At 41.1% G+C, this 13,128-nt stretch overlaps 2 protein-coding genes across 2 annotated transcripts; both read right to left on the reverse strand.

Annotated features, from left to right (window-relative positions):
• Positions 1–798: 798 nt before the first annotated feature.
• On the reverse strand, positions 799–1,857 carry paqr7b (progestin and adipoQ receptor family member VII, b). Its single transcript, XM_070912119.1, has one exon. It carries the CDS (start codon positions 1,855–1,857, stop codon positions 799–801), a length of 1,059 nt encoding a protein of 352 aa, XP_070768220.1.
• A 5,568-nt stretch (positions 1,858–7,425) lies between these two features.
• Positions 7,426–10,422, reverse strand: stmn1b (stathmin 1b). Its single transcript, XM_070911506.1, has 5 exons — positions 10,354–10,422; positions 9,167–9,212; positions 8,279–8,451; positions 7,963–8,154; positions 7,426–7,866 (listed from the first exon to the last, which is right to left on the reverse strand). The coding sequence occupies exons 2-5, from the start codon at positions 9,180–9,182 to the stop codon at positions 7,807–7,809; spliced, it is 441 nt and encodes a 146-aa protein (XP_070767607.1). The 5' UTR covers positions 9,183–9,212; positions 10,354–10,422; the 3' UTR covers positions 7,426–7,806.
• Between the last annotated feature and the right edge of the window lie 2,706 nt (positions 10,423–13,128).

Raw genomic sequence — 13,128 nt, forward strand, 5'->3', positions numbered from 1 at the left:
ATCTTCCATCCATCTCTTAAACCAATACTGAGTGCCAGCCTCATTTAACAGAATCGCCCAAAGAAAAAACTCCTTCCTTTTAATATTTGGTTTTCAAATTGGGTTCTCGACTTTCTCATAATATGTTCAAACATTTGTGTGGCACAGTGTTAGTGCCTTGAAAAATAAAATAAAAAAAGTCCCTGCTTTGATCCCTAAAGAGAGGGCCAGAATCAGAAGGGGGGTCAGAAAGGTATATCAAGACCACCAATTTAAATTTGGAATTGGTTTCTGACTGCAATATACAAAGTGTTATGGGACTGTGAACTGTAAATGCTTACATGATTTAAAATGCTACAATTTGATTTATACCGTCAGATTATTCTAAATACAATTGGCATCAAAAGGCATCTGAAGAAACTAGTCTGTTAATTTTCCTGCTCACCTTGACAGAAAGTGTATTTTTGTGTGGTGAAGTAAAACTACATTCCTTTAAGACCATGACTAAAAACAACCTTGCAGACTAATAAAAGAGCAGAGTAAAGATGCAAGGACTCGTTGCAGTCTTTATGTACTGCCTGTATTGCTACAGACAAATTATAAGATTCCCTTTTCCTCACTGTAAGTCACAAAAACACAAAACCCTTAATCTTTTGTTTTTTGAAGCTCGCTGTAGTTTGGCAGATCACAAAGAGAAGAAATTATAATAAGTCACTGTCACAAACTGATAACGTTCATTGACAAAAACATTTGAAATATTTTTCTTAAATAATGGTCACTACAGAGTAAAATAAATTAGACTTTTTTTCATTTCAATTCTTACTCCTCCTTGTCGTGGAGAGAGGCGCGGACACGCTTGCGCACGTAAAAAGCGGTAAGAGCGCTGCAGCAGGCCGTGAAGATGAAGAGTGCCACGGCATCGTGTGCAAGGTCGCCATGAAGACGCTCGTAGAAGGGACGGCGCTCGGTGAAGTCTCTTCGCAGCGCTTCCACCTGCGTCAGGGTGCACACCACCACGAACACGTGAAAGAGCTGGTGGCCCTGCCCGATGAAGTCACACCTCCCAGGGAACAAACTCTCTGGGTGAGGGCAGCAGAAGAAGTAGGCGCTGACTAAGAAAAAGACCACATGGTAGAAATGGTACGCCACAACTGGGTCGGAGCAGCCCTCCTGGTAGCAGCTGTAGATGCGGTGAACCACAGGGCTTATGTCTAAACAGTAAGCCAAGGCTGAGGGCACCACTTGGAAGAGCTTGTGGGCTACCTTGGGCAGCTCAGGACTCGCATATTTGCCATAGCAGCAGCCGAAGCAAGTAAGCCAGGCCAAGAATGCTGCAGCGGGTAAAAAGAGCCCTTGCACTCGAGTGTGCCACTCTTTCTCTATGGCGTAGTAGTAGTGCGCCAGGGCGCTGCCATACTGGTAGACGGCGACCCCCACGTAGTCGAGGAAGTAGAAGGTGTAGTAGGAGAGCTCAGACTTGGCGGACAGGAGGTGAGCGAGAGCGCTGAAGGAGAGGTAGGTGAAGGCTGCCAGGAGGACGATGAAGAGGGGCTGAGCATGGGGGTCTCGCAAAAAATCGACCGTCTGCGAGATCTCCTGCCACTTCACCAAGATGATGAAGGCAGCCAGAAGGTGGGTCCACACATTTAGGGTCTCATTGTGCCTTTGGAACAGGGTGAGGAAGTAGTAGCGCCAGCTTTGGTCCGGCTGCCTGTAGCCGGTGAGGATGTGGCGCTCGCGGAACACCCAGGGAACGTCAGACACCTTCACAGTGCAAGGCAGCGTGGGGAAGGCCGACTCCAGAAGCTGAGGGATCTGACGCAGCTGCTGCGCGTTGATGAACAGGCGACCGATCTGCTCCATCACCACCGTCGCCATGGCAAACTGGAGGCCAGAGGGGAGGGCGGGAAGAATGAAACAAACAGTCAGTTAGTCAATATCTGTCTGGCTTTGAGCTACCGTCTGTTTGTGTGCATCTGCCCGTGTAGAAATGCATGTATAGATTGTACTGTGTGTGTGTGTGTGTTCCTGCAATACTACTATTACCACAAAGCAGAAGTAATGCATTAATCGTTTGGTCAATAAGCTTTGGGAAATTGTAACAGCTGTTTTCTTACATTTTCTAGACAACATGATTAATCCAAAAGTAATATAAATGTAACAGATTAACTGATCACAAAAATAATTATTAGTTGCCACACTAAGTTAAGGTAAATTAAAACATCTAGTCAAATGACAAATAAAGGATACATAGGATGCTTAATCAATGACATTTTCAGTAACATTTTTCCTTGAAGCTGCAATAATTTATTTTATTTATTTATTTAGCCACTTGGGGGCAGTAGAACAAGCTAAAAAACACAACATTGACTTATCACGTTCGTGTCTGACAAATGCAACTCCAATAGTCACACTCCTTTTAGCTCGGTTTGGGTCTCCGCCATCTCCTAAGAAACATATCTGGCTTTTTAGCTGCTAAATGCTCAGCTAGTTCCTAACGGTGTCTGTCTGCCGTTTGGTGCCGGGCAGGTAGTGTACAGTGGGTTTATTGCTGTAAACAGCTGCGTGCTGCAGCTGGAATCGAGGTTAATGAGAGTGGAATTATGGACCAGAAAAATTAAAATAGACTAAAAGGCTCCATAGAGATGAACTGCAGGGTTGAGTGATCATCCTGTGTGTTCGACACTGACAGCGACCGCATTCACATTACACATTGGTCATTTGATCCATTGTTAATAACAAAAATACTGATCAGTGCCACTTTTTCATTTGTATATGTGAGTTACCATACGATTTCATAATTAATCAACCATCATGGATTCTTCTCAAATTCTTGGATAGGAGTGTCATCCGTGGTGACAGTAGTTTTGTTGCTTTGTTGTTGGGCTGACCATCTAATCGGTGTCTCTGCTTAAGCAGCCTTTAATCTGCTCTATGACACGATGCATCACTTTGTGGGACTGTTGCAAACCACAGGACCGCAGGTGCAATTAAGCTCTGACCTTAGCTGTCCTCCGTCATAAATTCTGCCCAACGACTTCTCAGTATTGGCGATTGCAAATGGAAAACGACTTCCTGAAAAGTGTAGAACTTGACACAGAATCAATATTTTCTACCTTCCTGTGTTAAAGAGGTGTGGGCAGGATTTGAAAATAGTGCTTAATACGAAAGAGAGTGGATGTTGTTTTGACAACCAGGTGATGTTAAAGGTACAGCTATCACAATATAAACAGTAGACGACAGTTGACAGAAGGCCTGACTTTTTCTTTTCAAAACCATTTCCATTCAAAGAGTCGCAAAATAATCACAGCGCTGGAAAAGTGTTGGATTGGATGTAATAAGGACTATGCACCTCCACCTGTATGATACAAAGATGATACTCTGCATGATTGCTTCTTCCTCATCAACCAGACTAGTTGGACTCACCCTTGAGTAAATAAACGACTTAAGATGAACACACAGAACATGCTTTGCAACAAATATAGGTAGTGTTTTCTGTTGCAATTGGACTATAAGCTACACACTGTACTGATTTTGTCTCTCGGGCTGTAACTGTAACGAGTGCCCTCTGAGACGCGGGTTAAAATCAATTAAACACATCACTGATAGGATGTTGCCACTGCACATCTCTCCGTTACTTCCCAGAGATGTAGGATAGGCAGAGAGCAGGGACAGCAGCTTCACACAGATCAGGCTGTGTGGGATGAACACAGGCCGAGGTTCAGGAGGAAAGGCGTGGAGTGATGAATGGGAAAGGATTACGTAACATAACCCCTTCCGACGTCCACACCCTCAGCTTCCAGCGAGGGTTTGCAATCCTTTCAAATATTTATGGGGGAAAAGAAAAATGCTCGACTATGAAACCAGGGAGGATTTTTCACAGTGTGTGTATTAAACGCGGGCCTACACGGGCCTGTTGCGGTGAATTCCCACAAGCAGATCTGCACCTGATCGACATGTTCGTTTAAATTTGAGATCCGGTGTCCGAAATCAATTTGCATTCAGCCTCCTTCCGAGCCTCGAGGCTTGCTTCAATTCCCCATGTGCATCTCAAACCTGTGCTGCGTGGTGTTTATTGTTGAATTAACAAAAATACCGACGCACGTTCATGAAAACTGACAGGTTTTTTTTTTTGCGTTCGAGGCGCATCTGAACGCATTTCACGCTATACCACTGTGACATTTTACTGGGGGGGAAAAGAATAGCATGAATTTCCCAGAAGAGATTAACAGCACTAATACAAATGGACTTACCTGTAGATGGTAGAATCACTCCAACGTCTTGAGCTTAGCAGTCGATGAATGATTTAGAGCCGTGCAGAATATAGAGAACATTGTTTGAAGGGGTGAACGGAGAAAGGATGACCGTGACGGGAGCAGCGCCTGGCGGCTCTCACGGCGCAGCTGCTGGGAGGATACAGGGCGCCGAGACGAGCGGGCGTTCCAGCCAATCAGCGAGCACGGTGCCGCTCTTTGCCGCGGCCGGCCGCACACATCCGTTTTGACCAATGACAGCTGCCGCCTGGCCGATCAGCCCGCCCACTCTCAATGGAAATTCTTCCACTGCCATATGAATGTATGGCACGCCCATGAGGCATTTCTGTCAGACAAGCACTCAGGGTGCCCTACCCGCTGGCTGTCTCACAGTCACAGATCTCTTATCTATCAAACTGGTTTGTCTGTGTCTGTACTGGCCGGTTTAAAAACACTAGCAGTCATGTGATGTTACCCCTCATGCTTATTAATGATACCCTTATTTTTGACTCATCAGTATATATGTTGATATTCCCTAATCCTTCTACAATATTCACACAGGAGTTTACTTTATATGTTGCTTTTCTGGAATTGATAATGCCATTACTAGGTGTGTTTTTATGGACTCTAACATTTCTATATTATGTGCCATATTCCTGCTCCCTTTGCACAACTTTGCACATATCTCACCTGCATATATCATGGGGTGTCTATTAGGCTGCTACAAGAGAATAAAAAGAATAGAAGAGGAGGATTTAACAAAGGTTGAAGAGGAATTCCAATTTTGCACATGCTATTCCTCACAACATGCACAATTTTCCCCTAAAACATGAGAATTGACCTTGACGTAAAGCCTGTCACCACAGTGACTTAATTGATCCACACAAATTTGAAGTTCATGCGCCCTCTTAAATTGGACAGCATTCCTCTGTCAGTGTTTTGGCTTCCAAATTACAGAGATAGCCCCACTGGATCTCATTTGGTTATCAAAACAAGCAATTTCCCTGCTTGACTAGTGTGTTCAAATCAGTTTTATGGTGTGTGCCTTTCCCTGGTTTAGCATTCAGTTACAAAGTTTCCTTTGTTGGACTCAGTGTTTCTGAAAGATCTGCATTGTTTCCTGATCCAAGCCATCTTATAGTGTATTTTCCCAACAGAGATGGATTGGGTGTGTGTCTACACTAACACTGAATATGTTTTGGCCTCCTGGGTTATTGATCCACTTAGGACGATCTCTGCCTTAATCTGAATAAGGCCAACGGTGGATGAACATGAGCGAAAAGTGTCAACAGAGGCTCACAGCACAATTCATATTATGGAATAGAGCAGATAAAACTGATGCTGATAATATTTCGGCAAAGCCAGGAAAAGTTATGATCATGGGCAAGACTCTAAAAATCCAGCACAGGCTAAAGAAAGGGGTCTTGGAGTGGAGCCAGGCTTTGTCCCCTGTGTTGTCAGTCGAGGAACACTGCACTATGGGACAAGCAGCTTTCTGGGCTGATGAGTCAAGCAGTTTCCTCCCAGCACATGACAAAGATGGGATTGTGCAGCACTGTGTGTGTGTGCATAGCAATGCAGATTCACCCCAAACACAACCAACGATGTGTACATTTCTATAAGTTACGCTTTTGTAACTGTGAACACAAAGTATTAAACCGCTGAGAAACTTCAAAACAATCTAATCATGAGTGAAAGGGATTATGACATGTCATGATACGTTGGATGTGTCTGTTTCAGGTACAATTTCACAAAAAAAAGCAAAGTTTCTATTGGATTTAAGTGCAGTAAGAATATATCTCATTTCTTACTGATGAGCTGAGGAAAAAGGTGTTCTAGCATTTTACATTGCACTTTGTGAGCGTAGTTCAATAATCAGAATTTTTCAAATGTATGAAATCCTAACACCTCTGGAGTTAAACCACTTGAAATCGTCAAATTAAATGAGACCCTAATGACGCTACAAATTATTTTACTGAATGAAATGTACACATTACATTTTCTGATACACAAACAGACAATGCCATATCAGTACCTATTCAAATGTAATAGATAATAAAAGTCAAAATCCTGATGTCCAATTTAAAAAAATACAAACCTAAACCTCTACATGCTCTAGAACTGACACAACTAAACAGGTTGAGCACATAAACACAACTGCTCTGAAGTGCCAAGTGACACTTGGCACGAAGTGACATTTCCAACATGCGTGACAGGATGCAAGCAAGTCTAAACAAACCCATAAGTGCTAACAAGAGTTCTGACTACTGACACAAAACTTTGCGAACCATGCAACATGCAGGCATTCCCTCATGTCTGTCTGAAAACGTCTGTGGTCCATGGCCTCTGTTGCAATGAACTGCATGAGTTCATACAGTATTTGCAAAATGTCCTCTCTTATAAACACATGCGAAAAGAAATGAAGAACTGTTGAGTTTGTGCTGCCCTGTCTGGGTATTTAAGCCTACAAGAATATGTGACAATGTAATTACTCTGACATCTTGTAACAGTCAGTACTCAGCCCATTCAGCTGCTCATGCGTGGTGACATCACTGCTTTGTCCACTCACACTTTCCTGCTTATATCATATTCAGACCCTACCTCTGTTGTGAATTTGTATCATGGAAACATCGTGTAGGGTTTGGGTGTGGCCGTATCTGTACAGCTACAGATCAGATATTCACTCACGAACGAGCTAATGTAAAGGTAAATCCAAGCAGACAGGATTCACTTTATATACCCAAAATACCCAATTGTACAAAAAATATATCAGGAATCAAATGTAAGATCCTCCTTCCTACTTCATTCACTAGATCCTTTAAACCATTGTTTCTCATGCTTTTTGGCTGGTGACCCCTTAAAATGAAGCAATAAACCCTGGATCTGTGACACCTCAAAGTAAGAAAAGTAAGAAAAGTAAGAAATACATTTTCTCTAACAGATTTTCTTTTCTTTCTTCTCTCTTTCATCTTGGGACCCCTTGGGAATCACTGCTTTTACAGACTACAGAAATATAACTAAGATGACCTAAATGCCACTAGATGTCAGCAGTGTCACATTTACGGCATTATATGCACAAGACTACTTTGTACCTTTGGTATTTCAATCTTCATCACATGGTTCAGAAATAAAATGATTCATGAGGCACAAATATATTCAACACTCCACACACATCATGACAGAAAGAGATGAATTTGGATATAGACTTTAATGGTAGAACCTTGGTATCGTAAAGCATATTCAAACTTAAAACATTAAAAAAAAAGTTTAAAACAATATTATATGATGCATTACAACAGTATGAAGTATAAGGACCAATTTGTTGCAAAGGAATGCCTCTTAATGGAAAAATATAGTTATAAAACTTATTAAATCTACAGTGTAACCAGCTGCCAATAAGAAATCTACAAGTCCAGAAAAGTCAGACTATGTCCACACCCAATGTAACATTGTATAACCAACTTTCATTCAACAGCATAATCAGAACTAACACAACAAACAAATACGGAAGTGTCAGTTAAAAGTACAGCTTATCTTTGGAGATGTAAAGACCGTTTTCCAGATCATAAACAAATTAATTTTCCATTTCTTTCATGGCCTCCTTGTTGTTCCTCACTTCTTCAAGCTTCTTGTCCTGTTAGAGTTTAAAAACAGAAGAATCACACCACTGTGGTTTTCATCATTTTAACATTAAACATGAAGACAGGTTGATATGCCATTAGAAGTCTACCTTCTCCCTGAACTTCTCATTGAGAGCCGCCATGCGTGCAGTGCGGTTCTCTTTGTTTGCCTCCATCTTCTGAGTGAGTTTTTCTTGTGCCATCTTGCTAAAGTTGCCGTTTACTTCTATAGCCTTCTGGATGACCTCCTTCTCGTGCTCACGCTTCTCGGCCAAGTGTTTCAGCACTTCAGCCCCCTGGCTCTGACAAAACGACAAAAGAACTTTTGCAGTAAGTTAGGAGAACCTGGATCCTAAACCCATGTGCTAGGCTTCACAGCTCAGTTAGCTCACATCTGTTAGCAAATGTTGTTATTTCTGACAATACCTTGCGTCTCTCCTCAGCAGCTTCCAGTTTTTTTTTTATCTCATCCAGTGATGTTTCTTTTTTCTTGAGAGGAGACAATGGAAATTCACCCTTGACATCTGGGGTGGAGGGGCTCAGGATGACCTCAAATGCTTGACCTGAAGCACGCTTGTTCAGCTCCTTCACTTGGATGTCTGTAAAACAGGATATTAGTTAGTGCTCACTGGTACAAGTGATAGTCAAGCTATGGCAGATGTGTGGTGAGGTCAGAGGTCGCAACACTGCAATATTTTAACTCAAAACCAATATCAGCCATTTTTACTTGACGAATGACAAACAATAACTGATTATCAAAACGGTTGTCAATGAATTTGTTGATCAACCAATCGGTAAACTGTGTCATCACTACACTGCCATCCTAAGATTATGCTAACATTGAGATCCATTGTCTGACTGAAGATAATAATGGAGAGGTCGAGCCGGCCTCCTGCTACCTCTTTAGGGGTCACTGCTTTGTCAGAGGGGTCAGAAGAAAACAACAATCCCTGCTGTGTGGCCACATTCTGTGTTTCCAATGAAAAGGGAATGAAAACAAGACGTGACAAAACACAGACTGTTTTTAAGTATTGTGGGAGTGCTGCTTTACAGATCGCTTTTGCAACTTGCTATACCCACCACATCAAAGGACTCCAGTTACTTGCATAGAGTTAAATAGCGCATTTGAGTTTTGCATACGGTTTCAGAGGTCTTAAGGATATAGCAACTTTGCTTTGCACTACTTTTCTGGTGGGAAGCTTTCCTGGCTTAGCATATAGTTAGTTAGTTAGTTAGTTATATACTGCAGTTTTTTGTCTTACTATTAGTGTACAGCTTTACATTGGAATTTAAGATCTTAAAAGTTACACCTACCTCCACAGCTCGCCATTTCAGCAGAAATGTTGCCTTTTTGATACCACTAGAGGAAAACATGAAAAAAGAGATTATTATCAAGCAATACATGTCCAATTGTACAAAGTGGATAAGATTTTATTTCAATTTGGCTAATTGTCCACATGTTAAAGAATTCAGTGCTACTTTTGCAGCATGTCCATGTCTAACAGTAAACACTGTTAGATTTTCTAATTTCCCCTCCTGCTCTGGCCTATAATCAAAACTAACGTTGTTTTGGGAACATTAAGACTCATTCTTCCATCCTCCTCCAACTAAATATGTACAGTATGCGTATGTTATTTAATCTGATGACTGGCTGCTCTTCTGAGCAAAATACATACACAGCAGTAGGTGCTGTACATGTGCACATTTTACAGTTTTAGCGTTAACTGTTACTTAATCTGTTAACAGTCACAACATGTCATGACATGACAGGCAAAACAAGTTCTGATGCCTCAGCTAAAAGCACAGTGTTAGCAGGGGACAGTCACACAGTGGCATAAAATGGTAAGTCCATGTGAGTTATTCACCAGTGGGGTAAAGGAGATGATTCAGGGTGCCCGCTGCTGGAGACTGCACAAATGTATGTGTGCAGTCAGTGCAAGATGTGTTGTTACAAAAATGCCGGGGGCGGGGCAATAGATATGCTGTAGATACACTAAACATACACACACTAAGGCGCAAAACGTCATTTTGAAAAAGTAATTAAAAGTGATAATGACGATGAAGAGCAAAAACAATTAAGTTTCTGACTTGACCACTGAAGTTAGCGAGCTAACGTTAAACTTACTATGGTGCAATTTCATGGGCTGATTACTTAATATAGACTCAAAACAAAACATGCAGTCAGCCAAACTTAGTGTAAATTAATTAATAGTGTATGGCAAGATGTGAGAATAAATTATGCCTGTGATACAGCTTTTGAATGAATTTTAACAAGTTTTGAACTTGGACGTAAGGTAAATGCTACTGTACCGTAATGTCACTGAACGGCGGCCATAACCATAAAGTCAGTTAACTACTACAGTTGACTTCAGTGGTGCTGAACAGACTGACTTCATAATGCTGCAAAAAAAGTCTCCAGTATCAACCTTTAACTCTACTACCACGTAGTTCGAAAGGTCTGAAAGCCTGGATAAACATTTGCAAAAAGCCATTGTTCTCACCGTCAAGTGTTTCGACTTGAAGAGCAGACCTCTGCCAAGTTGTCCTCCTGTCTTTTCAGACCGCCAACATCTGCACCTTCGCGCCAAAACCCACTGACTTTAAATGTCACCAGAACTGCTTGCATTCATTGGTCCAAAGTCCACCAATCACAGAACGTGTTAAACTGTACGCGGCAGGAACAACAGGCCAAAGTAACAGACACAAAACAGCTGCCTGGCACAAGCTCCTGGACGTGAGAGCAAAACAAGTCTGACAAGAGCTGCCGTTAACTAACGTTATGTAACTGTCACTTATATCATCCACATGTGTGATTATAGATGTGCAGCTCAGTAAATGTTACATTGAAATAAACCGAGCTGATAAGTATTAGTTTAAAATGTACAGCAATTTATTGTTAGAGCAATTATAGCAGTTATGTTTCACTATCTACCTGGGTGTAATAACAGAACTACAAGAAGACAAAACTCCTCACACAGTGTGGACTAAACTGTGCACCACTTTTCAATGCTTCCACACATAATGTATTCATTGACCACATCATTGAAAATGCATTCATTCAACTGTTTTCTCACTCAAACTCAACTGCCACCAAGTCTCTGTGTATATACACTTCATTTTGCACGTTTACATACTATTTTAAAAACATAATACAAAATGACAGTAAAACAACAACATACATTGCACGATCAACCAATTATTTTCCTTTAAATATTTTGTTTTCCTCTGACTTGATTAAAGACCAATGTATGGAATATTATTAAGTGGTAACCCTTCCCTTTGCCACAAACACAGACTCTGATGAAGGTGGCAAAACACAGAAATTACCATAAAGCATTGTTATTACGCAAGACAAGGAAATAGATCATGTTTTATGTGTTATATGAGCTACACACGAAGACATGTATGTCCAGTGTTTGCCAAAACAGAAAGAGAAATGCACAGTATGTTATACGCATGCTGCAAAGTGACATTACTTATGTTATGGGTCAGTAGGCCACAAATAAGTCTAATTCCCTGTCAGTCATGAAGGTGATAATACAAAGTTAAGTATATTTTCTGAGCTGTTAAAGAGGGCCCAATGATGTATGATGTTTCTGTCTATATCACTGTGTTCCTCTTTCTCTCTCCTATCTCTCTCATTACTCACACACAAAACCAAAAACTGGTCAGAGGCTCTGTCTCAGGGATGCAATACCATGAAATCAAAAATCATAGTTCATTATGGAATAGCAGGTTATGGTCCATTTGAATGTTTACCCCAACACTGACACCTATTTTTCCAGTCCATGGAACTTGTAGCTGAAAATAAATGGAGACGTTCATCATTACCCAAAAGTATATTAAAGTTCATGAGTCATTAAACTGGCAATGGAATCATTTATGAAATATACCTACCTGCAGCCAACTCTTTTCTCCCTTTGTGTCTTTAATATTTTGCCTTATTTGAGATGGGTTTAAGCTGTAATACAGTAGAATCATCACTTTAAGTTTAACATTTAAGTCGGTTATCCCAGGCTAGGTGTTAAGTGTTCTCTAGATTTATTGTTGGATGTATTTGAATTTCACCTTTCCATTATCCGACAGAAACATCTTCAGAAAGCCAAAACAAGAATCTTTTTTTCCTTCCTACATTTTTCTTGTCATTTCTCTCTTGCTCAAGGTGAAAACTGCAAGAATGCGCTTGGAGTGAGCGATGAAAGAGTAGTCATGGATGAGAGTGAAGTTTTAATCTTGGCAGCTGCGTCCTACGAAAACAATAAAATAGAGAGGCAGACATCAGCTGCCAACTGCTGCCAGCCAAGTGAGCCCACCAGTGCCAGAACAAAGAGGTGATTATAGGAGACTCACAGGGGTGTGAGGCTAAAACACCCAATGGATGACATCGGATGGCTGCACAGGGTCTTACTTTCAGTTTGAAAAGTAGTCCACCACATGCATTTACACAAACTGAAAAAGAAAACGAGAAGAAATTGATTCCTGAAGGGAAAATAGGTTCAAACCTGAGTGCAGCCCTGCAGGTCCGGGAATTAATTAGCATCACAGTATTGGTACTTGTGCCATAACAAGCTAACATATATATTTTTTCCTTTTACCCAATGATTTAGAAATGTTTATGCAGACTAGGTGTGATAGGTTGATGTACAGTACACATGTAGATTCATGAATAGGTTGCAAATATGTCAAATTAATTTTGTATTTGCTGTTTTGGACTACCAGACCAATCAGTATGTTGCATTTTTAGTTTGTCATTGTACTGACTGTGAGGACGGTGTTTCCCACAGCTGATCCCAAATCAGGAAGGTTTTTATGAAGCTGGTTTCAGCCAAGGAACTCCCTTCCCTTATTTTCTGGAAACCCATTTTCTTGCTATCCTCAAGGAGTGTTGTGCTCAACCTTCTTTTGACTGTAATCAGCAATATACACCAAGTCTAATATCAAAACTTAATCCCACAGTTCTACCCTGTATCAGGCTCATTACAGTACATGGTCTTTCCTCACTACTAGAAGGTCCCGAATCTTATTTGAGGAAAGATGCGGTAATAAAATACATTTTATAGTGTATATAGAGTTTTAATTACTGTCATATTGCTGTATTTCTAATACCCACCTGAGCCTCCAAAATGTAACCTATCCTGGTCTTTTAGATCAGTGCAAGTACAGTTCAAGTACTGTACAGTTTCCCCCCGGGGATCAATAAAGTAGTTCTGATTCTGATTCTGATTCTGATTCTGAAATCTTTGGATGTGTTCTACAGAAGTGATGCATCCTACAGA

The sequence above is a fragment of the Enoplosus armatus genome, chromosome 9, assembly GCF_043641665.1.
Source record: "Enoplosus armatus isolate fEnoArm2 chromosome 9, fEnoArm2.hap1, whole genome shotgun sequence".
NCBI classification, from domain to species: Eukaryota; Metazoa; Chordata; class Actinopteri; order Centrarchiformes; family Enoplosidae; genus Enoplosus; species Enoplosus armatus.